Here is a 25508-nt window from a genome sequence, read left to right as displayed (position 1 = left end):
CCATTTCAGGACAAAAAGGACCGTTACCGCTCCCGTAACTGGCGTTCTTCGAGATGTGTTGCTCAGGTGTATTCCACAGTAGGTGTGTCTGCTTGCCATGTGCACCGGTGTCGGAATTTTTTCCCTTAGCAGTAACCGTACCGGGGGAGCACCGCTGTGACCCCTGGAGTGCCGCCTCTATATCGCGCTATAAGGGGAGCCGCACGCTCCCCCCACCCTTGGTTCCTTCTTGCCGGACAACTCCGACAGAGGGGAAGGAGGGCAGGATGTGGAATACACCTGAGCAACACATCTCGAAGAATGCCAGTTATGGAACAGGTAACTGTCCTTTCTTCTTCAAGTGATTGCTCGTGTATTCCACAGCAGGTGACTCCAAGCTATATCTGATGGAGGTGGGTAGGAATTTAAGGGTTTCTGGGACGCAGTACCACCCTACCAAACCGGTGTTATCCCTTGCTTGGGAGACGATCGTATAATGCGAAGAAAATGTGTGGGCAGAGGACCATGTGGCAGCCCTATGGGTGTCCTGGATCGGGATGTGGGCTACATAGGCAGCCGACAAGGCCTGAGCTCTCGTTCAGTGCGCCCTGACGATCGGTGGTGGAGGAACCCTCACCAGGTCATAGCACGTGTGTATGCACGAGGTGATCCAGTGGGAAAGGCGCTGGGTGGAAATTGGTTGCCCCCTCATATGCTCAGCTGATGCAACGAACAGCTGTGAGGATTTTCGGAACAGCTTGGTCCGGTCCAGGTAGAAGGCCAGTGCCCTATGCACATTGAGCATGTGAAGGCGATGTTCCTCGTTGGAGGAGTGGGGCTTAGGACAGAGCACCGGGAGGAAAATGTCCTGTTCCATATGGAAGGCAGAGACCACCTTCAGGAGGAATGAGGGGTGTGGAAGACTGTATATGGGGGTTCCGAGGTCAAGGCCCTGAGCTCCGAGACACATCGGGCTGACATGATAGCTACAAGGAATGCTACCTTCCATGACAGGTGAGACCAGGAACACGTGGCCAAGGGTTCAAAGGGAGTTCCTGTGAGACGGGATAACACTAGGTTTAGGTCCCATTGCAGAACGGAGGACCTAGCATATGGGAATGAATGGTCCAGGCCTCTTAGAAAGCGGGAGGTCATAATGTGAGAAAAGACCGATTGGCCCTGCATCGGCAGGTGGAATGCCAGTATGGCCGCCAAATGTACCCTGACAGAGGTGGGAGCTAGTCCTTGGGTCCTAAGGGACAGGAGGTAATCAAGGATAATCTGGAGCGGTGCGGACGATGGGGAGGTTCCCCGCTCCGCCGCCCACTTAGGGAATCTGGACCACTTTGCCAGGTACCTCCGCCGTGTGGATGGCTTTCAACTTTCCAGCAGGACTCATTTGACATCCACTGAGCACCTCCCCTCCTCCTCATCTAACCACTGAGCAACCACGCTGTCAGGTGGAGTGAGGCTAGGTTGGGATGAAGGAGGTGGCCTCCTTCCTGGGAGAGGAGGTCCGGGCGAAGTGGTAGCCTCCGTAGGGGGGGCCGCTAAGAGGTGCAGGAGGGTCCCGTACCAGTGTTGTTGGGCCCAGTCTGGGGCTTTGAGGATAACCCGTGTCCTGTGTGTTTTTACTTTTTGCAGGACCTTGCCGATCAGGGGAAAGGGTGGGAAGTCATAGAAAAGCTGGCCTGACCACTGCAGGAGGAAGGCATCCGAGATCGCCCCCTTTCCCACTCCTCCCCTGGAGCAGAACCGGAGACAGTGCTGGTTCTGGTTGGTTGCAAAGAGATTGACACGGGGAACTCCCCACTCTCGGAAGAGCTGGTGGATGACCTCCGAGTGGAGCGACCACTTGTACTGGTGGGAGAAAACCCTGCTGAGGCGATCGCCTCGCACATTGCAGACGCTGGGTAGGTGGAAGGCTTGCAGGGAGATATCGTGGGCTACACAGAATTCCCATAGGCTCAGAGCTTCCAGGCATAGGGCCGAGGAACAAGTCCTGCCTTGCCTGTTGATGTAGTACATTGCAACGGTGTTGCCCATAAGGACTCTGACCACCTTCCCATGAAGGTGCATGCTGAAAGCTACGCACGCCAACCGTATTGCCCTGAGCTCTCTGGCATTTATGTGGAGGGACAAGTCCGAGGCCGACCATCTCCCTTGGGTTTGAATGTTCCCTATATGAGCTCCCCATCCCAGATCTGAGGCATCTGACACCAGGTCTAATGATGGGGAGGTTTCCCGGAAAGGGACCCCCTGCAGCATGTTGCTCAGGAGGGACCACCATTGTAGGGAGGCAACTACCTGGGGTGGTACCATGATAACCTTGTCCAGTCCGTCCCAGGCCTGAGAGTACTGAGAGGCTAGCCAGAGCTGAAGGGGCCTCATTCTGAGCCTGATATGGCAGACCACGTATGTGCATGCCGCCATATGCCCGAGGATCTGAAGGCACGCTCTTGCCATTGTCACAGGGAAGGCCGTGACCGAGGCAATGAGACCTTTGAGGGTCTTGAACCTGCCTGGAGGGAGAGAGGCTGTGGCCTTCATGGAGGCACTGCTGGACTCCTTAAAGTCTATGTGCTGAACTGCGACTGACGTAGATTTGTTCTCATTCACCTCTAGGCCGAGATCTGCGCATGTGGACAGGAGCAGTTGCACATGGGCCTGCATCTGGGACCGAGAGCTGCCTTGAAAAGCCAATCACCCAGGTATGGAAAGATCTGCACCCCTTTCCGTTGGAGATAGGGCGCTACCACTGCTATGCACTTGTTGAAAATGCTGGGTGCCATGGATAGACCAAAAGGGAGGACCGTGAACTCGTAGTGATCCAACCCCACCAGGAACCTGAAGAAGCACCTGTGCCCCTAAAATATATGGATATGGAAATACGTGTCCTGAAGGTCCAGGGCTGCGTACCAATCCCCCAGGTCCAGGGAGGGAATGATAGAGGCCAGGGACTCCATGCAGAACTTGCAGCAGACCAGAAACCGGTTGAAATCCTGTAGGTCCAGGATGGGCCTGAGCCCCTCTTTTGCCTTTGGGATCAGGAAGTACCGGGAGTAGAAGCCTTTGCCCTGGAAGTCTACTGGTACTCTTTCCACCGCCTCCAGGTGAGGCAGATGGGGGTGGTAAGGTGGGAGCGAACACGTAGCCCTTGGAAATGGTGTTGAGGACCCATTGGTCCAACGTTATACAGGACCACTCCACTCGGAAGGCAGACAATCGGTTGCAGAACACAAACTTTATTAATTGGGGGGTCTCCCTGGCAACAGGCCTGGTGCCCCCCTGCAAATAGTCAAAACTGCCTCTTTCCCTGCCTCTTGCCCTTTGAGGGCCCGGGCTGAGGAACAGAGATTGAGACCGATGCCTCTGGTCTCTCAGCCTCTTGGACAGGGGCTCGTATCTGCTCTGTGCAGGTGGAGCCGAAGTTTGTGGCCTGGGCTTGTCCTTAGCCAGCGGGACATAGAGGCCCAAGGTTTGCTGGGTGGTACGGGAATCCTTCATCCTGTGCAGATGGGCATCCGTTTGGTCCACAAACAGCGCTTTCCCATCAAAGACAGGTCCTAAATGAGGGACTGGGCCTCCGCCAACAGCCCGGACAGGAGGAGCCAGGACGCCCTGCGCATGGAAATGGTGGAAGCCATCAAGCGGGCTGCCGTATCAGCTGCATCCGACGATGCCTGGAGGGTTGCTTTTGCTGCTGCTGCCCCTTCCTCTACCAGAGCCTTGAAGTCCTTTTTGTCCTCCTCCGGGAGGAGAGATTCAAACTTTGGTAGGGACCCCCATAAGTTAAAGTCATACTGGCTCAGTAGGGCCTGATGATTGGCCACCCTGAGCTGGAAGCTTGCCGAAGAATAAACTTTCCTGCCAAAAGTATCCAGTCTCCTTGCATCTTTATCCTTGGGAGTGGGTGCAGGCTGGCCGTGTCGTTCTCATGGTTTCCTGATTCCACCACCAGAGAGTTAGGTGCCGGGTGGGAATAGAGGTACTTGTGGTCTTTAGCTGGCACAAAGTACTTCCTCTCTGCTGTTTTGGAAATGGGGGCCAAGGAAGCAGGAGTTTGCCACACGGTCATGGAAATGTTGGCTATTCCCTGGTGGAGAGGCAGGGCTACATGGCCCGGTGCCGAGGAGAACAGCACACTGAAAAGGGAGTCAGACGGGCCCTCCATCTCTTCAGCCTGGAGCTGGAGGTTGGACACCACCCTTTTAAGGAGGTCTGAAGTCCTCCTGTGGAATGGCTGGCAGTGCTGTAATGGCATCATCCGGTTCCAGAGAGGGGGCTGGTGCGGAGCCGAGAGTCTCGGGTGGTACCAGGGGTTCGGTCCCCAGGTCGGAGTCCGGGCGCAGTGCCTACAACAGTGCCTTCCGTGGGACTGGCACCTTGATGCCGAGGACCGGTACCCATCGGAAGTGCTGCTCTGGACTTGCTCCAGCGCCAGGAGCTACAATGTTCCTGTGCTGGTGAATTGCGAGAGGAGACCCAAGTGCGATGCCTGGCAGAGCGGGAACTCGAGTGGGAGCATCAATATCGATGGCGTCAGGACCGGCTGCGGTAGCTGCAATGCGAGGAAGAGTGTCTGTGGTGCCTGTCACAGTGCCTGTGATCGTCGCCGCGCGGCATGGAGGGGCCTCGAAACTCCCCTTCGAGCGGCAATCCAGTCAACCTGACTGGTGTAGAGGACTGGCGTGAGCTGCGAGAAGACCGGAGCGGGAGCTGCGCCGTGCCGGGGAGGTCTGATGAGCGCCCAGCGGCAACTTGCCTCAGAACCGACACTGGCGGTGCCCCGGGTATCAATAAGCTCAAGATGTCTAGCATGGCCTGTGCAGCCTCCGGCATCCTCACTGCAGAGGAGGCATGAGCAGACAGAACTGGGCTGCTCTGCTCAACACAAGTCAGAGGCCTAGGGCCTGGGGGGAATCGAGGGCTGCCCGGCTCGGGACCAGCCTCACCCCCTCCTTTTCTCGGTGCTGCTGTGAGATGGAAGTCTTCCCTTGCTTCTTGGAAAGGGAGTGGTGCCGGCTAGTGGAGGGGACTTCGCTATGCACCGAAGACACGGTGCCGGGCGCCGAGTCCGCTCGGCGTACCGGGGTAGGGGCCAGCGGCAATTCCATCAGGAGAGTGCGAAGCCTGATGTCCCTCACCTTCTTAGTCCGTGACTTGAATGACCTGCAGATCTTGCAGCGCTCACTCACATGAGTTTCGCCCAAGCAGCGGAGACACTCAGCGTGCGGATCACTTCTGGGCATAGAATGACGACAGGAGTCGTCCGACTTGAAGCCTGGGACACGGGGCATGCCCCGAGCCCACTCTAACTACTTGAAAAACTACTAAAAGTAACTGTACCACTAAGGTCAACTAGAGAAGCTGCAGCAAGGCTGGAGCAAGACGTTCCGACTACCTTCACCAGCGGCAAGAAGGAACTGAGGGTGGGGGAAGCATGCAGCTCCCCTTATAGCGCGATGTAGAGGCGCCACTTCAGGGGTCGCAGCGGTGCTCCCCCAGTTCAGGTACTGCTAAGGGAAAAACTTCCGACACCGGTGCACATGGCGAACATGCACATCTACTGTGGAATACACACGAGCAATCACTCGAAGAACTCAGAAATTTCAAAATTCTTTGCCGGGGGAGTGAAGCCCTGGCTCCGAGGTAGTCTGCATGATGGGGCTGTCACACAGGAGCTCTATCAGCCAGTCAGGCAAGCTGGCAGAAAACCAGGCAGGTTTTCATCAGACACCTGCCTAGGGTCTGTCAGAACTTCTGTAACATCGCTCTGTCTCAGTCTACGTCTGCATGTACAGCACAGGCACTACATGTGCAGCAACATGCCGCAGTGCAAGGCAGGCTGCGGGCACACTTGTCACCGTGGTGCATTGCTATGTGCAGGGGTGAAAGGCTTTGGCAGGGAAGAAGCAGCAGGGAGCTGGCAGAGCCTTTCAGTGTAGCAGGGAAAGGTTCTGGCAACGGGAAACTACACTGCTAAAAATGGCAGTGTAGAAATGGAAGGCACTGCTTGGGCATGGAGAGAGCCATTGTGGGGAGTATATCCTGGGGGTTCAGTTGGGTAAGGCAGAGATTTGCAAACTTTTTTTTGTTGACAGACCCCTTTTCAAATCCAATGTTGATCATGGACACCCCCCGAGAGACGGATTGACAGAAGTATGTGTACGTCATATAAACACGGGCGGGGAGGAGTGGGATGCACAGAGGCTGTGGAGCCCAGGAGGCTGCCCAGTCTCCACTCAGCACTCAACAGCGCGGAGCCAGGACATGGCTGCCCAGCAGGGCAGGGAGGTGCTGTGGTAGCTGAGCCCTGAGAGGAGCATGTGAGCACCCAGAGGAACATGGGGACCAGCTTGGACCAGAGGGACCTTCTGCACCTGCCTGGCTCCATGATGGGGCTCCCTCAGGGGCGGCTCTAGCCATTTCGCCGCCCCAAGCACGGCGGCACACCGCGGGGGGCGCTCTGCCGGTCGTCGGTCCCGTGGCACCGGTGGACCTCCCGCAGGCTCCACCGAAGCCGCGGGACCAGCGGACCCTCTGCAGGCTGACTGCCTGCCGCCCTCCCGGCGACCGGCAGAGCGCCCCCCGCGGCATGCCGCCCCAAGCACGCGCTTGGCATGCTGGGGCCTGGAGCCGCCCCTGGGCTCCCTCTGCTGCTGGGGCTGCTTCTTTCCCGAGCTGTGAGTGTAGTGGGACTTGCCGGGCTGGGAGCTCCCCGGTGTGGGGCTGGGGAGGGTGCAGGAGCCTGTGCCCCAGGGGGAAGTGACGTGCAGTCCAAGAACTTACCGACTCTCCCCCTCCCTGAAGCTTCTGCAGCCTGGACCTAGCGCCGAGCTGACAGCCCAGGCAGGGGCATTGCTCACAGCTACCAGAGCTCGGAGTCTGCCAGGGGGCCGAGGGGTCCAGAGGTTTCAATGCAGACGTGCAGTGACATTTTTTAGAAATACATTTTGGTAATATTTCGCAGCGCAGTCTCTGTGGGCCCCAGCTTGAGAATCGCTGGTGTAAGGCACTCTGCTCACCTAAGCCATGCCTCTCTACGCTGCTATTTACAGTAGATTCTACTTAATAGCAACCCAGATATTAACTTTTGGTTAATAGCAACTTGCTGCTGGGAACCAGTCCCATCCCACTGACTTTAATGTTAACGGGATTCAGAGATTGGCAATGGTATGCTGCTTCTTAGCAAGATTTTTTGGGGAGACAAGCTCCACCAGCAGGCAGGTTTGCAGGGCTGCAGCCAGGGAAGGCACATCCCAATGGTTCCTACTGGGGCTGCTGCTTTGCAAACCTGCCTTCTTGTTAGCAACGACTGGTTAATAGAAGTTATTGGTTCATAATTGAGGGGTTGCTAATAAGCAAAATCTACTGCATGCACATACTAGCTCGGCCTGCAGTTTCTGTACTCTGCATGCTGCCATAAGCATAGATATACGCTCAGGAAGAGGTTTCAATTTCACTGCATCAGTAAATCCTGACAAAAAGAGTTTGCTCTGAATTTTTCTAGCCAACTCTACTTTGCACTTCTGTCCCTCGCTTCATCTGAGGGGCTCAAAGCCCTTTACAAATGTACATTCATTCATTAACACACTGGTAATTCACAGAGATGTGACCCATTTTACAGATGGGGAGAGTGAGGCACAGAGATGTTAAGGGACATGCACAAAGTCAAGAGCCGAGTCAGAAAAAGACCCCAGCCCTTCTGCCATCCGGTGCTGTGCTACACCAGTCATTGCTTTGTCTTGCCCAGGACCCATCCCTCCCACCAACGGACAGCTAGTTACAGGCTGCAGAGTGGCAGCTGTTCAACAGCTTAGGCTAGGAAGTGAATAATGCCACACGGTGGAAACTTCAGGGGGAATTAGGCCAACAGACCATAAACAGCACAGCTGGAATTCGGCCGGGACTAAGCCCCCTGTTCGTATAAAATCAAAATTGAAACCAGACAAAAGGAAAACAAGTATTTTCCTTTTCTCTAATCAGCATTGGGACCTTTGTTTTGTCTCTCTTCTGGCAGTGGAGATCTGCAGCTATTCAGTGTCCTCTAACACCATACAGTACCATCAGTTCAGCATTGACTCAACAGAAAGTGTACCGCCTACCATCTCACTAGCGTCACCACCGACTGCAACACTCGGGAGAGCAGCTACCAAAGCTTCACTCACAAACATCACAACGTCCCTCATCTAGTGTAGTCCCTGCACTGATTTTAACTAGCAAACACCCTCTAGCTATACTACATGGACAGTTGGATTATTTGGTAACTACTCTAGTAGGCTTCAAAAGATAAATATTGGAGATATCTTTAAACAGGAATCTGAACTCACACACTGTTCCCCAATTCCACACCAAATTGCAAAGGGTCCACATTTATGTCCCCAGATATGAACCCATCTCTATGATTCTGGTTCCAGGTCAATTCCAAACCCAGGAATGGCCTGTTTTCTGGGTCTGGTTTAGAACTGCTTATACTAGTGGCGCCAATACTAGTTTGACTGGCATAACCACCAGTATAAGCACTTGTATATTGATATAACTGTGTGTACACTAGGAGGGTTTTGATGGCATAACTAAATTGGTTTGAAAAAATCACACCCCAACCAACCAAGATATACTGGCAGAACTTCTGAGGGTAGATCAAACCTGAGACATTAGTAGACTCATCCTCACAGCATCTGAGGGAGGCAGGGGACGGAGGCACAGAGAGATGAAGAGCAGGATAGTGGCACATTGCACAAACAATTGATTTTCACTAGATTTCTACAGTTTTGGCTAAATCTCTCATGAGAGTTCAACATGGTGGAGCCTAAATGTAGTCCTAGTTCAGCCTCCAACCCTTCCGTAAACCTTATCTAGCTGTGAATGCCACCTCCATAACCCATCTCTAGTAAGTATTAAAGCTGTGCTTTGAGTCTAGATCAAGATATTTTTGGCTGTCTGGCCTGGCTCCATGACAGGCCTTGCTGTCTCCTGTCTAAACAAACAGCCAGCAGTTCCCAGAGGTCTTTACATAGTTGTGGTTGTCACTTTAGATGAGTCCCAAGAACTTCTATTTGTAAAATGTAATGGACCTGAGAGACAGCATCACACTCTCAGGCATGCTCCAGTTACATTACAGAAAGATCAGTTGATCAGGGCTATAGGTAAAGGAGGACAGCCTTTCTAACCACCAGAGAAATGTTTGCCATGGGAAAGGGGGGGAAAACAGCTGCTCTTGAAGGAACTAGATTTTATCTTGAAGCAGTAGAGATTCAACAACCTTTAAAAAGTCTCAGAGGAGAGTAGGACAAATGGGTTTCTGCATTTTCTCTCTTCAAGGGCTGTGATGAGGGAGGACATGTTGGGGTACACAGATTTGAGTCTGAGGGTAAAAAGGCAAGAATTGGTGAAGTCATACAAGTGGGTGATGATAGTGAAGAGCACAGTGAGGACTTTCATCCCAGAGAAAAAAATTAGACTATCGTTAAGGGTACGATTCTCTCACCGAGGTCATGGATTCTGTGACCTCCATGACTTCCGCAACAGCCAGAGCAGGGGCCCTCTGGGGCTAGAGCAGAGGCCCCCCAACGGCCCCACCCAGCCACACTCCCAATGTTAGTTCTCCCTGCACACGCGCACACACACACACACACACACACACATTTTTAGTAAAAGTCAGGGACAGGACATGGACTTCTGTGAATTTTTGTTTATTGCCCATGACCTGTCCCTGATTTTTACTAAAAATACCTGTGACAGAATCTTAACCTTAACTCCCAAGAAAGTGATGGCTATTAAATAAGTGATGCTTGTTGGGAAAAAATAATCCCAACTATACATATAAAATGATGGGGTCTAAATAAGATGCCAGCACTCAAGAAAGATCTTGTAGTCATCGTGGATAGTTCTCTGAAAACATTTGCTCAATGAGCAGTGGCAGCAGTCAAAAAAGCTAACAACATTAGGAACCATTAGGAAAGGGACAGGCAAGACAGAAAATATAATGCCACTATATAAATTCATGGTACGCCCCCACTTTGAATAGCAGTTCTGATCACCTTATCATAAAAAAGGGTATTTTAGAATTGGAAAAGGTACAGAAAGGGACAATAAAAATGATTAGGGATATGGAACAGCTTCTATACAAGGACAGATTAAAGACTGGGACTGTTCATCTTTAAAAAAAATGATGAAGGGGGAATATGATAGAAATCTAAAAAAAAATAAAAATCATGAATGGTGTAGAAAAAGTGTCATTTATCCCTTCACATAACAAGAACCAGGGGTCACCCAATGAAATTAATAGGCAACAGGTTTAAATAAATAAAAGTAAGTACTTCACACAATGCAGTCAACCTGTGGAACGTGCTGTAATGGGATGTTGTGAAGGCCAAAAGTATAACTGGGTTCAGAAAAGAATTAGGCAACTTCATGGAAGATAGGTCCATCAATAGCTCTTTGCCAGGATGGTCAGGACATAACCTCAGACTTCAGGTGTCCCTAAGCATCCAACTGCCAAAAGTGGAGACTGGACAACAGGGGCTGGATCACTCGAAAATTGCCCTATTCTGTTCATTCCTTCTGAAAGCATTGATCACTGGCCATGGTCAGAGACAGGATACTGAGGTAGATGGACTCTCGTCCAACCCAGTACAGCCAGTCTTATGTTCTTAAATGACTCATCTGATTTCTACTGTCGGAGTCACTTAAAAGTAGAATGGACAACTGTCAGGAGAATATAGTATAAGGAACCATCCTGCGTTGGCTAGTAAAGGGAACAAAAGAACCTAAACTGGACTTCTTCCATTTCAATTACCCACCCACATGAGTTTGCACCTGTGCTTCAAGATCACATTGAAACTACTGGCTCCTCCAAACTGTGTGCTGGTTTATTTCACGAGACCCAAAGGGAAAGCAGGGCTGAGACAGCACTCTCAAAATATACAGGAGGAAATATCACCTCATTTTTTTTGGCACCACCATAATGCCAGTAGGGACAGGGCCTTGGCTACTGCAATCATGATCCACAACACTAGCTGAAAATAGTTCACATTGATTGAGCTGCTGTGGGCTTTGAATTCTTGCTATATGGGCATGAAAATCCACTCCGCTTTTTCCTCCCATGAGTTGCAGCCATTGCTTTTGGACATAGAAACACAGCTTAACATTTTAGCTCTTTTGTTCAAGCTGGCTGCTGGAGACCTCTCCATCTCCCTCCCCACGGTCACGGTGTCAAGAGGATTGTAGATGGGATTTGTGCACCCTCAGGGTGTTAGGGAGGCGCAGAGCCTCCCTAAGTCCCTTCTGTGATGACTGCCAACACCCAGAGCTGATTGAACCTGCATTGCACTTGGGGCTGGGGCTCTGTATTCATTAGTTCAGTGTGAGGGATCACCCCCACCACTCTGGTTTAACTTAAGGGACGTCTTTTAAGAGGTTTTTTTATTCTAGAAAAAGATTTATTTCCTATTCGGTATGGAAGAGCCTAGACCATTTGTTCAGGAAGGTTGTTCAGATGTTTATTAAGGGGTTTATTCCAGTGATGAGGTCTTAGCACCATCTTGTGGATTGAAGTGGTAATTGCAACCCATCTCAAGTTAATACAACAGAAGCTAAACAAGCTGGTAAGAACTCCCACACTCAGTTTACACTGTTGGTAGCACCAGTGTAGCTACACCACTGATGAAAAATACCTACTGTTTTCCCAGCGCACCCACACTATGCATCAGTGAATGCTACCAGAGAATAGAGAGAGTCTGGACTAGTTTTTAGATATTACACATTTTATTAACTTAATATTCCAGCACATAGTATCAGATTCATGGTATATTCCCAGTACAATTACTGGTATTTGTGTCTTGACAAGTATAGTCTGACTTTGGGGTTTATAGGCACAGTGCAAATGTATAGGCATGTCCAATCTGTAAGAAAAACATTATGCAGCATGTTTATAGCCAGGTTAGCCACATTACACCTTTCCACCCATGAAGAAAGAGCAGAGATGGCACAAGATCCAGGGAAGCTGGAGGAATGCAGATTAAGGACCTGACTTTCAGAGGCACTCAGCAATTCTGAAAGTTAGGCCCTTTGAAATCAAACTTTGTTAGAGAGGAACCATTTTGTGGATCTTTACTTTTAGAATAATAAAACTCATTGAAGAGTGACTTCTGCACTTTTCTGTGTAATAGACACACTTTCACCACCACGCTGAGCAAATCCATGCCCCCATACACATACCTGGACTATCAACACTGCCCCACCTCCTCTGATGCTCTGATATTCTCTGTCCTGTGGAGACTTTTTGACTTGCAGTGACACAGCACTGAATAGGACTGTCAGACTCATTAGTCAGGTGGGGGGAGTTTACCTGCCAGGCAGTTTGCTAGGGCTGTATAACAAAAGATGACCATTCTTTCAAAGAAAAAAAAAAAACGCCAAATTGCTGGGCTATCTCCTTTAAGCCCCTCCTCCCTCTCTGCTTAGATATTTGGGGATTAGAAGGCTAGGCAATCTTTCTTTGCATATCCCTCAACTGCTAGTTCATTACTGCCAACTGCTGTATATATGGTGGCTGCTAAACTGGCTTTCTTCCTTCAAGGGGCTTTATGGGTAAGTGAATTTTTTGCATTAGTGAGAAGTGCCCTATTTCAATCTGAATACTGCAAAACTCTTTCTAATGATTTACTATTTTCTCCCTGGTGAAATAGTCCATTGGTATTAGGCAGAGAGCAGGCAGCAGCCTTCTGATACTTCTCTCCATGACTGCTGTGCCTCTGAAGTACACCTACCTGCTAGGATACACATTGACCTAAGGACCCTGGCCATCTCCCACTTCCCATGCAGCTCTCAGAAGGCTACACAGCTCTTGGTCACTAACAAAACGGGGTTAATTCAAACTGGGACCTAGGAATGAAAGGAGATTCATTAGTATGGCTCCAGCCACCACCCACCAAACAGGAACCAAGCCTTTCCTGTAAAGGTAACAAAAGCAAGCAGCAGCATGGGATGAGCTGGCCTCATTACAAATCAACAGAAAAAGGGTCTCAACAAAATTCCCATTTCCGTCTAATTCTGCAGATTGAAACAGGATCGAAGAGTGTGGACAGGAAGAATGACAATGGATTTACGTCAAGGTTACTCATCAATGGAGCTTTTCATCAAAGAACTGAAGAAGAGGGCCGAAACCCCCGGCACGTGACCAGCGCAGATCTGCAACATCCGGAGCAGCCGCTGAGCTGTGGCAACTCTGATTCCTTCAGACTGGAAGCAGAGGGAGAAAACCAAAACCCACAAGTTACTTAAAAATAAAGGGACAAAAAAGAAAATCTAGTTGGTGCTGAGGCGCAGGCAGGAACCAAAGTTAAGTGGGACTCAGATCAACTAGACATGGAGGTTCCCAAACCTGCTCACCTACTTATCTAGGGCCAGTGGGAAGAAGGGGGCAGAGTCAAAAAGGTTGAAAGCCTGTTTGAAGAAGTACTGGGACCCAAACCCACTGGTATGAAATTGGGGAGAGGGGGAGGGAGGAAGGAGTGAAAAGGGGCAGCAGAGCCACAGGGTTGAAGAGGGAAGGTAGGAGAGGCAGTCACTAGATTCAGGATGACCGATTACGTGCAAGGGAGCAGCAAGCCATTTCCATTATGCAAGCTCTCTTCCCCCAGCCCTTCAAACAGCCACAGCCGATAAATTCCCCCACCCCCAAGTACACATCTGACTGCAGGGATGAAGTACGTGCCCCTCTAGGAGGTGCTGTGCCTTACGCTGTAGAGCTTGGGAAACAGGAAGTGTTCGGGATGTGCGAGCTGCAGGGCAATTGCATAACAGATGGGGATGGCAGCTCATGGGTTCACAGCAAGGTGACAGAATGTTTCAGGGAACTGGTGTACTGGGGCTGCACGTCTCAGAGGGGAAAATCCACGCGGCAAATAAGTCAGTTAGTTACTATCAACCTCGTAGCTATCAAGATGTGGGTTTCTGATCACCCTGAGCACTTTGCTTATCCCTTTACATAAGAATGGCCATAGTGGGTCAGACTAAGGGTCCATCTAGCCCTGTATCCTGTCTTCTGACAGCAGCCAATGCCAGGTGCTTCACTGGGAATAAACAGAACAGGGCAATTATCTGTGACCCATCCCCTGTCGTCCACTCCCAGATTCTGGCAGTAAAAGGCTAGAAACAACTCAGGGCATGGGGCTGCATCCCTGACCATCTTGGCTAATAGCCATTGATGGACCTATCCTCCATGAACTTATCTAGTTCTTTTTTGAACCCCGTTATAATTTTGGCCTTCACATCATCCCCTGGCAACGAGTTCCACAGGCTGACTGTGTGGTGTGTGAATAAGTACTTCCTTTTGTTTGTTTTAAACCAGTTGCCTATTAATTTCATTGGGTGACCCCAGGTTCTTGTGTTATGTGAAGGAGTAAATAACACTTCCCTATTCACTTTCCTCCAATCCTTTGTTGGTTTAGCTGGTCAACTCTATAGGGCAGGGATTGTGTCTTCTTGTGCTATTACAATCTAAATAGAGGTTATTTAAATGAAAACAAGAATAAGTTTCTAGAAGCACATTGACTCCACTACCTGCACTTTGAGTGGCTGCAAGGATTTGGTCTTTGCAATCAAAATATACAAGCAGTATACACTGGTATTAGGTTTAACCACACACCTCATCATGATTTATTGCTGACATACCAGATATTGTTAGTTAATAGGAGGATTTGCTGACCCCCATCTCCCGCCCCTCCCTGCACCATCCCCCCCAACCACAAAATTAAATATCCTTACATCCAGCTCACAGAATAGGACAGGGCTGCAGTAGAGGTTTCCCAGTTTCCGGACAGCATTCATCTCTACGCTGCAGTGATTCATCCTACCAACTTCGCCAGAGAGAAAACAGGAAGGCATTAGGGAAAGTTTTGCAATATTCCACAGCCCATCCCCAGTGGAGAAGAGCACTGAGGAATGTTTAGTTCCACAAATGATCCAAATCTAGCATACAGCATAGTCCTCATAATAGCAAAGCTCATTCAGGCAGTGGTGAGCAGGTCAAACAGAATGGCATTGAGATTACCATTAAGAAAAGTCCATGGGAAGACATTTTGCCATTCCATACAAATCAATCTTGCAATTCGTATCCATGGGGGCAAGGGCAGAAAAGAGACACCTGATTGGAGGAAATGAAGGGAAGGACCAAGTGAAGTCAAAAACCATGTTCTGAGCTGGGGAAAAGAGATGAGATTCAGCAACATTTAAAGAAAAGCTTCTGTGACAAGCTGTTGGCTTGTTTTGTTTAAGGTGAAGCCATTCCAGGTGTTCTAAGGAGTAGAATAAGAAGTGATGAAACACTGGAAGGAGGAGAAAGAAAAAGGCAGCTACTCGGCCATACATACCACCTGTGATGAGGAAGCACACTTTCCCAAGGAAGAAGTTGGCATCCATGTGTGATAGTGAAGCTTCAACATTCCTAAGACTGATGGAAAAGGAAAGAAAAAAAAAAAACCATCATATAATCCAGTTAAACCAGAGGTTAGGCTAGTGCTAGTACTGTCACCAGCACCCAGGAAGCCAGAGCAGCACAAAAGGAGAGACTTTCAAAGGCACAAATGGCAGATGGACATCCACCTCCTACTGACTTGGGTATACCTGCCATTTATGCCTTCGAAAGTCTCTCTCTTTTGTGTTTAGATACTAAAGATGGGTGCTAGAGAAGCCATGAGATAGACAGAAAGGAGAACAAAAATCAAGAGTAAGAGGATACTGTTCAAATGAATAAATATCTTGGAGGAGATCTTTAGAGGAGCCTAAGGAAGTTAGGCATCCAAATCCCACTGGGCACCTCGCTCCTTTAGTCTTCTTTGAAAATCCCAGTACTTGTATTTTATAATGAATTTCATATAGATGGCTGTCCAGTGTGACCGGTTACTTTTGAAGATCTGTTCGAGTCCAGAATCAAAGGTCACAAATGAAGTGGCTTTGGCAACACTCTTACCTTTCCCAGCAATAAAGTTTTATCCTCATTATAAAAATAAAAACAGGATTGGTTTTCTCTTTGAATCAACACTCAGGTGCAGTGGCACATCTGAGAGAGGTAAGGGATAAGATAGACAAAGATCATGTTAGTCCTGCTGACTGATGGAGCTCCAATCCCAGAGGGACCTGGTTTAGCAATGCCATCATAAAGAGTACCTGTACACACCATTGACTCAGATCGGACTGTTAATTAAGACTGCCTAGGGTAGGCCAGCTGTCAGAACACCGTAACACCCACCACCAACCTGTATGTTGTTTCCATTTTACAGATGATAAATTTTCAGATTTCATGCACCTGACTCTGCATAAGCAAATTAATAGCATGATCAGAAAGAAATTCCACCCTCCTTGCTATGGCAGAGCACTGCACAGTTAGGTGTGTTATAGGAAAGCAGGTTTCATATTATTTATTCATTGCCATAGGCAGGATAACTGCTGGAGGAATTATTGATCTGTTCTACTACAGCAAGTCCAGTGTCTGAAAGCCAATGGCTCCGTGGGCTTCTAACCATCACAATGATGCAGGTGCTGGATCAGTTTACCCCAGGTTAAACTAACAACTAACTCCTTCCTCAAGTTCTCCCTCCACTGTTCCAACCCCTTCTGCATTTACCTGTGTTTGCTTTGCATGTTAATCATAAAGGCAATCAGATCAATCCGGGGCCGGATATGATCTCTCTCAGCAGGTAAAGGGAGGGAGGTCGCCACGTGGCTGAAAGACAAAATAAGTTTGCAAGTTTACCCAAACTGAATAGAGGGGCAAAGCAGAATCCATTTTGCCAGCCACTTACTTAGCTAGAATGGTTAGCAGGAACAGATTTAGTGTAGGGTGACCAGATGTCCCAATCGGGACCGTCCCGATATTTAGGTGTTTGTCCCGACCGATCTTTGGTCGGGACGCAATTTGTCCCGATATTTTGCTCCGCCGGCAGCATTCGCCTTATTTTTTTAGCTCCGCCGGCAGACTCCCCCCTCCACGTGTCCCGATATTTTCCTCTCTCTCATCTGGTCACCCTAATTTAGTGCCATGTATTTCAATGGCTATAAGCAGTTGATGAGACTCATTGCTTGGTTAAATGGCACTCCTGGTGTCACCCATAAGCCTATTCACAGTCATTAACAGCCACAATTGACATTTGGTAGCATGAACTTTATTCCCTCCAAGCTGCTTAATGAGGCCATCCCGTATGACAATAGTTTTCTCCAAGGATTTGTACTGGACTCTTCCCTATAAAAGCCCTAGCAAGGTATCAGGAACTGTGTGCTGTTAGAGGTCATCTTTCAGATGAGATGTGGACCAGAGGTTCCAACTCCTCACAGTCATTAGTGACAGCAGGGTTGTTTTTTGTTTTTCCTTTTTTAATTGTCAGAAGAAGGGTGTTAGACCTGGTCTCCTTGATCAACTTCAAATCAAGTAGCTGTCATGATCTCGTACCAGATATGGTCTGGCTACAGCGTTTACTTCTGAGCAAACTACATACCAAATGTGTTCATCATAAGATCCTTTAATGCTCTGCCAGCTATGGCTTTGGTTCGTTTAAATAAGATATTTTACACATAGCACACCTAAGAGAACAGTATAATACAGTTTGTCTTTCCATTACAATAATTACATTTTAGGGGCCTAAAATTTCTCGTGTAACTACAGTTGAATGCAGCACTGTACTTCCTTGGCAACACTGCATGTGTGTAGGGTAATGTCAGTAAATAGTGCTTTGCATTCTACATCAGAGTCTACTTCAGTAGCACTTGACTATCCTGTAAAGTAGTGGTTCTCAAACTTTTGTACTGGTGACCCCTTTCACATAGAAAGCCTCTGAGTGAGACCCCTCCTTATAAATTAAAAACCATTTTTATATATTTAACACCATTATAAATGCTGGAGGCAAAGCAGGGTTTGGGGTGGAGGATGACAGCTCGCGACCCCCCATGTAAGAACCTTGTGACCCCCGAGAGGTCCCAACCCCCAGTTTGAGAACCCCTACCGTAAAGTACCTTGAGGTTCTGTAAGTTAGGAGATACAGTATTTTTTTATCTATGTATCAGAGAGAGTGTAGCATCTTCCCAATTAAAACTTCTAACCAGCTCTCTATGGTATATTTAATGATAACCACCCCTGCAATGCTCAAAAAGTGATCTTTTCAGCTTCCAACAGAGTGTGTTTTATGTGTGGCTAAGGGAGAATCTTTTTGATCAGATTTTGAAAAAAATTGGAAGTCATTTCTGAGATATGAGAGTTTAAATTTTAAGGGTGAAAACTCTCTCTGGAAAATACTTTTGTTTGTAACACCGTTTGTCAAAAATGATTTGGCTTAAAAACTTAGGATGACATTTATGGAAAATGTCATCCTAAGGGACAGATCTAGTGCCTTTTATCATGTTTAGGAAGTGGAGCTGCATATTTTGGAAAGTCTCCATGGCTGAATTACAATCAGAATGGTTTGGAGGTCCCCAGCACAGGTGATGATATCTGGCAAATCTTGTACCTTTGTAACACTTACAGCTTATAGGCATTTGATAGCTGAGGCAAAGGTATAAAGTTAAGGCAGGAATGCAGTGGTCTTACAGGTCTTGATGTTTGTAGGCCAATAGCTTAGCTAAACTAATTAGGGCATAAGGCCCAAAAAAGTTGAAGCATAAGTAGCTAACAAAGACCAACCATAGATCATAAGGTATCACAAGACAGAATGTGGTAATGACTGAACTGCTGACAGGTAACCACAAGATGTTAGTTTATATCAGCTAGGGATATTTTAAGCTAGAGACATCCGCAGATATCTGACCACAAGAATGCCATGTAACCTGGCTGAACCATTGTCTGTATGCCTTGGGAGATGCCAGGGTGATGACCATTGATGATGGTGATGATAGTGAGGGGGAAGACGATACCTAACACTTCAGGTTGTTCTGCAAGGGCCGGCATAAGTATAGGGACGCTCCACTCATTCTGTATTACATCTACCTACCTTGCTTGGTTGGAGTGTTTGTGAGTTTGCTGATTGTGTTAATAACATTATTACAAATACAGAAGGTTTTTCCTAAGTGTGAGTGTTCTCATTGCTGTGCACATTGGAGCTCCCAGCTGAACAGTAATTCTGATAATACTTGGCCTAATCTTGGGACAAGAACCTACCAAATTCCAGAGTGCTAACTGTGGTAATGTAGTTCACCTACAACCAATAGATCAGGCAACACTTGCCAATGGCCTTGAATGGTCCAAACAGTGTTGTGTTGTGCTGTGCTGTGGATTTTGGAAGTTTCTCAGGAGTTCTGGTGGACAATTATACTGCTTTAGAATCACTAGTGTTGAAGCAGCGAGAGAAATATACCCTTCTCCCAAAAATCCAAGTTAATGCATTGCCAAAGTCATTACATTAGCAACAAAGGGAATTCCCAGACAGAAGTTATCATTTAAGCTGGAGTTAAAATTCCAAATGCAAATCAATAACGCGAGGAGGAATAACATATACATAAAAGGATGCGTGTAGGATAAGAATTGCAGCTAGTGGACATTTTACAAGGAAACTTGAAATCTAATCAGTTTAAAGTAGTGTGAGGCACACCTGCCTGACTCCCCCTATTGATTTCAGAGAGTTTCCATTTTTGAATGGAAGACCCACACAGACCAAAAAAAAAAAAAAAAAAAAAATCTATTTAGATGCTTATACTGCACCCAGCACTCATCTCCAAGCACTTGGGCTATATGAGGTATGTCTACACTGCAGCTGGTATCAGGGAGGGCAGACAGACTCGTGCTAGCACACTAAAAATAGCAGCTTGGCTGTCACAGCATAGTTATGGCTCGGGTTAGGCACCCAAGCTCAGACCCAGGTGGCGGTTGCCACACTGCTATTTTTAGTGTGTTAGCTTGAGCAGAGACAGTGCAAGTCTGTCTGCCCACATCAGGAGGCATGTCCCCAGCTGCAGGGTAGACCATTCCACAGAGGGCTAAGTAATGCACAGTAAACAAATGAAAACAAGCAAAGATCCTGTGGCACCTTATAGACTAACAGACGTTTTGGAGCATGAGCTTTCGTGGGTGAATACCCACTTCGTCGGATGTGAAAACAAATATTCTCCCCCTTTAATCAGGTGTGGACTGCTATTTCCTGAAGAAAATGCAACTTGTCTCTTGTACATACACCTAAATCCTACTGAGAAGTTGTAGCTTGCAGTTGCACAATCACATCGATGCAATATTGTGCTCTGGGGGTTCAGAAAAGCAAATTCTATCATTGGATTACATTTGATTCCATTGCTACCACCGTGGATATTGCACCTGTGAGTTTCAGGTCTGCATTTGACAAGTGCAGATGCAGCCATACTGAATCACTATCCATTTCCTGCAGTGCCTCAGTTTTAACTTAATCTGCCATAACCAAAACTACTTCCACAAGCCTATCTAACCAGATCTCAATTTGAGATGGAGTCTAGAAGAAAAAGACACAAATAAACCTTAGCAAAGAATAATTTCAGAATTGAATTGGGAAGATTTTTGTTCCACTCTTTCCCATCACTTACATATTTATCTTGAAGGTTTTTTTCTCCTTAAGAATTGCCTCTGCTAGCTGCTGCTGCTGACTTTCATCCGTGCCCACCAACTGCTCAGGAAGGGAAAATGGCTTGTAAGAGATGCAACCAAAAGACGGAGGGAAGTCACTAGCTAGTGCCCTTCACCTTGAGAGGTCCCAGGGCACATTATGGACAACAAGGCTCGGGGAAGATGGTTCACACACAGGCAGCCACTTCTGGGGCATGATGGGGCAGCTGGTTAACAGCAAACAGCACATCTGTGGGGAGAAGTTGCAGCCACCTGGCCCTACATTTTGGGCTTGTGCCCATCAGACCCCAGGCACATGTGTCCAGTTGTGCAGGTCTCTGAAGCCCCTGGCACTAGGGGAACACCTAGCACAGGTTAAGGAGAACAGAGGCGACTAGGGTGTCAGTGTTGTAGCCCAGCAGAGGAGGTGCCCTCGGTAGGGCCGCATCCCCCACGGCCAGGCTGGGGCTCAGGTAGCCATCCGCAGAGCACGCATGGCCCAGTCACCCCTCCAGCCCCTGCGCCAACTGGGTCCCCTGTGCAGGTACTGACCAGACATGATCCTGCTTAGCCAGGGGAGGGCACGAGACCTGCCCACAGTCGCTCTGAGGGGCGGGGCAAACAAACCTCCCCGCCTATCAGCACAGGCCCCTGGGGAGGCAGGGCGACTTGTTTGCATACTAAAATCAGAGCACCAATCAGGGCGCAGGGCGTGGCCAAAGGCCTCGGACGGCGCCGACTGGCCGAAGCATACGGTTAGCTGGAGGGAAGCGGCGGTAACGGGGCTGTTGGTCCCGGGCGCTCCGGGCAGGGGACGGGACGCGGATTCCTCACAGACCTACCAAGATAGTGGCCGAGTTGAGCGTCGGGAGTTTGTCGAAAGGCTTCACCAGCGACATCGCTGCAGAGTAGCGCGGGGGCTCTGTCGCGCCAGGCTTTCAAACCGCCACCACGCGCTGCGTCATCACCCGTCGGACCGCCCAACGCACGCAGCGTAGGCGGAGCGAGATCACCGCGCGCCACTGCGCATGTGCGCCTACACGGGCGGGCGAAGCCTGCGAAAAAAGTGTGAGGTTGAGCAGCGCGCGAGTGCGCAGTTCGTTTCCGTGACCTTACTTCGGCCTCCCGGCGCGTGGCCGTCTGGCACGCGCGTCACTCCCCCTCCCCTCGTGCTGCGTGCGCAGCGCAGCCTCGCTGGGGGTAAGCCGGCCCCGTGTTCATGCGCGTGCGGCTTGGGGCGGCCTGCACGTGCCTGAGCCGCCTGGATCCCAGCAGCGCGTTAGCGAGACGGGGGAGGTTGGCCCAACAGCCCCGCTTGGGGACTTGCGCAGGGCCTGTCAGTCCCCGGCCCAGGGTGTTCGGCGGGGGCGGGGGCAATGTCAGCTGCTGGCCCCGCCTCGCTAGGATCCCCCTCGCCCCTGATGCCAGTAGCCTGGCTCATTCACCCAGGGCAGGGGTGAGCCGGGGCACGTGATGCTGGGGCCAGGTTCTGCCCCGGGGGGCCTGGAGAGCAAGCTCACCCCCCAGCAGTGGCTCCTGTGCCAGGTGAGGCGTGTGTCTGGGTGCAGGTGAGGCGTTCCCCCTCGGTGCCCTGCGCCTTTCCTGGTGCCACTGGGGCGCCTGCCCCGAGGGGGGCTGTGATGGGCCAAATAAAATGACCTGGCCGGCCAGATGCGGCCCCATGGCCACCAGTTGCCATCTCTGAATTAATGTGGTATTGGGACACCACTGGCATTAGTCATACATAATGGTGACTCAGGTTGGATGTTCATAATAATAAATAATACTTGGCAGTTCTATAGGTGCTTTCTATCCAGGTACTACAAAGCAGTTTAATAGAGATGCCTGGTGTTTATACAGATATTAACTAATCACAACAACCTTCTGAACTGGGCTGGGAGGATGAATATTAGCTCTATTTTACAGAAGGGGAAACAAATAGACTAATGCTCCTAGAGTGAAATAAGAATTAAAAAAAACGATTGGGGTTTTAGGCAAGAGAGGGAAGGAGTTACACACCAGTGGCATGCTGTCTGTGTATACAAGGCTTGCCTTGCCTGCACGCTTGAGTGGCTGTATGTTGTCCAGCTGACAGCGCTCAGGGTGACTGTCCAATCCTCATGAAGGATGGCATTTGTGAGGATGTAATGTCACACGGCATTTGTAGAACAAAGTGGCATCCTTTGCACAGCGTGATCTCGACCCAGGTTTGACCGTATATGTGAGGTCATGCCACATGGAGGATGCCATTTTGAACCGCCCAAACATGTGAGGAGTTGTATGCCTTACTAAAACTGTCATAACATGCCATTGGTATGTGCAAACTATAAGTCATTTTCTCACTATTAAAATGCAGCTACCTTTGGGATGAAATACAAAAGATATTTAACGGCACACAGCAACACTAATCAACAATTGAGATGGGAAGTGAATGTTTTCCAGTCCCCTTCCTCACTATCTGCAGCACAGAGCCTCAGTACAGTGCTTAGTCATTGTCTGACTTCTGACCCAGAGACAAGTGATCCTAGTTGTTTGCCAGCACCAGCAGAGAGGCATAGACTGATGAGGGGATTGTGAGCCATTAGGTGTAATTTTCACTCTCACATGGAGTCCCTCTGACTTTCAGCAAGTCACTTAACTTGTCTGTGCCTCAGTTCTTCATCAGTAAAATGGGTTTAATGGTCCCTACCTGCCTCCGAAGACTGATGTTTGTGAAGAGTTTAGAAGATGGAAAAGGGCTAAATCCTGCTACCACATCCTGCTGGATTTCCCCTGGAGCTCTCCTATTCACTTACCACCCAGGCATCCTGCTCTTTTGCTTATAGTATCACTGATATGAATCAGTTAGTTTACAGAGCAATTTGAAGATGTAAAGCAATATATAAATGTTGTGTTATCACAATGAATTTGTAATGAGATTATAATCTGAAGACACTTGACACTCTAATGCCCTTGGAGAGGCAGTCAGTCACCCTCCTTGATCCCAAGGTATAAAACTGCAGTCTCTCTTGCTGCAGCCACTGTTGCTTGACTGCACTGCCTGCAGGTCCATGCAGAGGTAGCTTGAATCTTGTATATAGTTAGCAGCTTTGTTTCATGCTGGGTTTGGGTCACTGCCTGAGCTTTAACTATAACACCTCATAATAGGGAGTAGTATTTGTGTATGCTTGAGGGCAGGGAAAGGCTCAGAAGGCTCAAGGATAATGTCATGGGCTAAAGAAGACAGTGTGGACAGACTTGCAGGGCATACCTCTCCCTGTCCTCTGTTGAGTGCTTATAGGAGAGACAGGGTGGTTGTGGTGGGTAATATAGTCTGACATCATATGGCTTGGATGCCTGTTTTGATCCTGACAAAGGCAGACAGCTCAGCTCATTGCCAGCACTAGGCGAATTACAGGTGAAGCAGAAGAGATCAGAGAATATTTATGGTTCCTGTCAGATTCAGTTGGGAGGGCGAATCCAAGTCAGGCATGTTCCAAAGGTTCAAGGCAGACGGAAGCATTAAATAACCAGAGGCTGCTAGTTGGGGTTGGAGTGAGAAGACAAAGGTTCTTTTATTTGCTGAAGAAATGAAAATGTGCTAAAAGATGCAGCACCAAGTTAATAAAATAAATGATTCTCCTTACTCCTCCCCTCCTCTGCTCTCTATATTGAAAGAGAGAGCTGTAGCTAGGGATGAGGTCATTGCATGGTATGGGACACACTGGCTTCATCCATTTGTCACCTGCAGGCATTTCAAACATCGGTTTTCAATTTCAGAGATCCAGCGCTGATTAGTGAGTTTATCTTGATTCCACAGTTATCTAACTGCCCATACTAGACATTTTTACTCTGCTTATTGCCATGGTATCTGAGTACCTTGGCACCATGTGGGTGGGCACTTCTTCAACACACCAGCTTCTAGGTATGAGACCCTCTGGTAACTGCTAGGCTCCCCACCCAACCTCCATTTTTATTCAGTCTTGGGCTGTCCCTTTAGAGACTCCCACTGCCCTTGGATCTCAACTCTATCCTCTCATGGGGTAAAAGGAATTCAGTCTCCATTCTTCTTTTTTGCTCATTTCTGCCCTGTCCCCATGTTTTAAGTGAAGATGCTCACCCTCCTTAGCTACCCCTGCACTCATTAATTAGGGCACTTCAGAAAGTGCTCCATGATCCTCTGCTATGACTGCCAAATAGTTCACAGCAGTGGCATTCTCCCTTAATCCTGCTGCTGCTTTGTAGCCTCTTACTGAAATATGTGCTACGCAATCTGGGGCACTGGAGGAAGAGGTAAATCAAACTTTCTTGAATAACAGTTATGAATGGCACAAAGAATTCAGACAAAAGCAAATTTATTTTACTTTTTTTGGGGTGGGGGAGGGATGGTGCCCCAAAACAACCACTTCACAGTGAGCCTATTTCCATGGGTATGAGGAGATGGGACTAATTCTCCACTGCTTTGCACCTGGTGTAAACATTTACAGTGGGATCAAGAAAATGTTAAACACACCCAAATCAGAATGGTGGCATTTTACATTCACTGCACAGGTATAAATGAAGGCACGAGAGGCAATGCAACAGAGAATCAGTTCTGCTAGGAATACAGGCTCACTAAGAAGAGGAAAGCTGGTCAAGGAGAAGGATTGATTTGTGTATAACAGTCCAGATTTCTCTAATTAGTTTCCTTGTTTAAAACTATAAGAGCATCCAGAAGGCAGACCACACCACGAAAACACTGGAATATTTGATTTGTGATATGCTGATATACATCCAGAGGGCTAGTCTCTCCACGGGGAAATCAATTATGCTGAAACTGGGTATTTAAGCACAAGTATTTTTGTGACTCCTGCTAGAGCTCCACCTGCTTGTAAACTTGAGGCACATCTAGTTTTGCAAACCTGTGCTAGCAGATCCTGGGCTTGGGGCAACTGGTTATTAGTTCACATGACTTGTTACCTTATAAGCTCTGCAAGTGCTGACAGTGCCAGCC

General features: G+C 48.7%; 1 protein-coding gene across 3 annotated transcripts; it reads right to left on the bottom strand.

Moving 5' to 3' along the window:
* Nucleotides 1-9283: 9283 nt before the first annotated feature.
* On the bottom strand, nt 9284-21692 carry CENPM (centromere protein M). Of its 3 annotated transcripts, none has more exons than XM_045002397.1 (6): nt 21379-21692; nt 20518-20597; nt 16610-16708; nt 15357-15436; nt 14752-14843; nt 9284-9346 (listed from the first exon to the last, which is right to left on the bottom strand). In XM_045002397.1, the coding sequence occupies exons 1-6, from the start codon at nt 21433-21435 to the stop codon at nt 9299-9301; spliced, it is 456 nt and encodes a 151-aa protein (XP_044858332.1). In that variant the 5' UTR covers nt 21436-21692; the 3' UTR covers nt 9284-9298. The 3 variants fall into 3 exon arrangements, with proteins under 3 accessions (XP_044858332.1, XP_044858333.1, XP_044858331.1); XM_045002398.1 differs by lacking the exon at nt 9284-9346 and adding an exon at nt 11727-12867; XM_045002396.1 differs by lacking the exon at nt 9284-9346 and adding an exon at nt 11727-13224 and having other exon boundaries at nt 21379-21682.
* Nucleotides 21693-25508: the final 3816 nt, after the last annotated feature.

Source organism: Mauremys mutica, chromosome 1 (assembly GCF_020497125.1).
Source record: "Mauremys mutica isolate MM-2020 ecotype Southern chromosome 1, ASM2049712v1, whole genome shotgun sequence".
Lineage (NCBI taxonomy): Eukaryota > Metazoa > Chordata > Testudines > Geoemydidae > Mauremys > Mauremys mutica.
Note: the sequence above shows the minus strand (reverse complement) of the source record. Positions and strands in the feature narration are given on the sequence as shown.

Bases quoted from the DNA above. Each gene is read 5' to 3' on its own strand.
- CENPM (XM_045002396.1), bottom strand. From the start codon at position 21,435: ATGTCGCTGGTGAAGCCTTTCGACAAACTCCCGACGCTCAACTCGGCC. The intron at 16,709-20,517 runs GTAAGTGATGGG...TTTGTCTTTCAG, and splicing joins AAAACCTTCAAGATAAATAT to CCACGTGGCGACCTCCCTCC. The intron at 15,437-16,609 runs GTAAATGCAGAA...CTTTTCCATCAG, and splicing joins AACATGCAAAGCAAACACAG to TCTTAGGAATGTTGAAGCTT.